Genomic DNA, 1,197 nt, shown 5'->3' on the forward strand with positions numbered 1-1,197 from the left:
GCATAGAAAGGGAGTCACCAAAAAAACAGATCCTTCTATCATCATCACAATTTCATTGACAAATGTGGAGGAGCAGGATAATTTCACCAGAGGGCTGAAGTCACAGAGGAAGTGGTGGATAATATTAGAGTCACAGAAAGTGACCTGATTCAGCAGAAGTGTATGTAGGAGTGAGTGGAAGTGAGGCAATGAGCAGGAGAAGGCCACCAGCAGGACACAGCGGTGATGGCTCATGATGGTGACATAATGGAAGGGCTCACAGATGGCAACATAGCGGTCAAAGGCCATGACTACTAGAAGCCAACTGTCAGTGTTGCCCAAGGCATATATAAAATACATCTGGGTCTGACACCCAGCATAGGAGATGGTCTTATGTGACAGGAAGTTCACCAGCATCCTGGGGACAATGGTGGTTGTGAAGCAAATGTCAATGAAAGACAGGAAACTCAAGAAGAAATACATGGGGGTTTGGAGCTGGGAGTCAGAGCGGATGGCCAGGATGATGAGCAGGTTCCCTGTTATGGTGACCAGGTATATGATGAAGAAGATGATGAAGAGTGGCTTCTGGTCCTCAGGCAGGGAGGAGAGTCCCAGGAGGATGAATTCAGAGACTCTGCTGGTTTGGTTGAGTCTTTCCATTGACTTGCATCTAGTCATATACAAGAAGGTTTGTTATTTGTCATGTTCCAATTCCATAGCCCAAGTCATGATAACCCAGCAAGTCTTTCTTTCCTCTATTTGGTCACTGTTAGTAACCGTCCCGGGAAAGCGTGTCCAGCTTATGGTCGTTGATGTGTTCTTCCCTTCCCAAATTCATGGGCATCATAAAGACCTTGTATTGCAAGCTGGAGAGACAGAAGAAGACAAGTTTTCCTTTAGAAATTGCCAGAGGTGGCCCTCTCTGATTCAAGTTCCTTAGTTCCTATTCTGGGAAAAGTCCTATTTCCTTACTGGGAACATAGCAATAAAACTGACAAATCTTTGTCTTTGTGTAGTTTATGTTGTACTTTGGGAGTTAGATCATCAACAAACAAATACATAACATAGTATCAGGTACGGATAAATTTTGTTAAGCAAGTAGAGCAACCTAAGAGAATGGAGCTGACTGGGGAGTGGAGGTGGAGGTATTTTAGATAGGGAAGTCAGAGAGCCCTCATTTTTTATTAAAGCAAATTCTGTTGCATAATTCTAAAGTTT

At 43.6% G+C, this 1,197-nt stretch overlaps 1 protein-coding gene across 1 annotated transcript; it reads right to left on the reverse strand.

Moving 5' to 3' along the window:
* Nucleotides 1-2: 2 nt before the first annotated feature.
* On the reverse strand, nucleotides 3-639 carry LOC104981986 (olfactory receptor 1L8-like; the record flags this gene model as incomplete). Its single annotated transcript, XM_010831251.1, has 1 exon — nucleotides 3-639. A coding segment is annotated over exon 1 (637 nt), but the record flags the coding sequence as incomplete, so codon positions are not given.
* Nucleotides 640-1,197: the final 558 nt, after the last annotated feature.

This window comes from Bison bison, unplaced genomic scaffold (assembly GCF_000754665.1).
Source record: "Bison bison bison isolate TAMUID 2011002044 unplaced genomic scaffold, Bison_UMD1.0 scf7180017859606, whole genome shotgun sequence".
Classification (NCBI taxonomy): domain Eukaryota; kingdom Metazoa; phylum Chordata; class Mammalia; order Artiodactyla; family Bovidae; genus Bison; species Bison bison.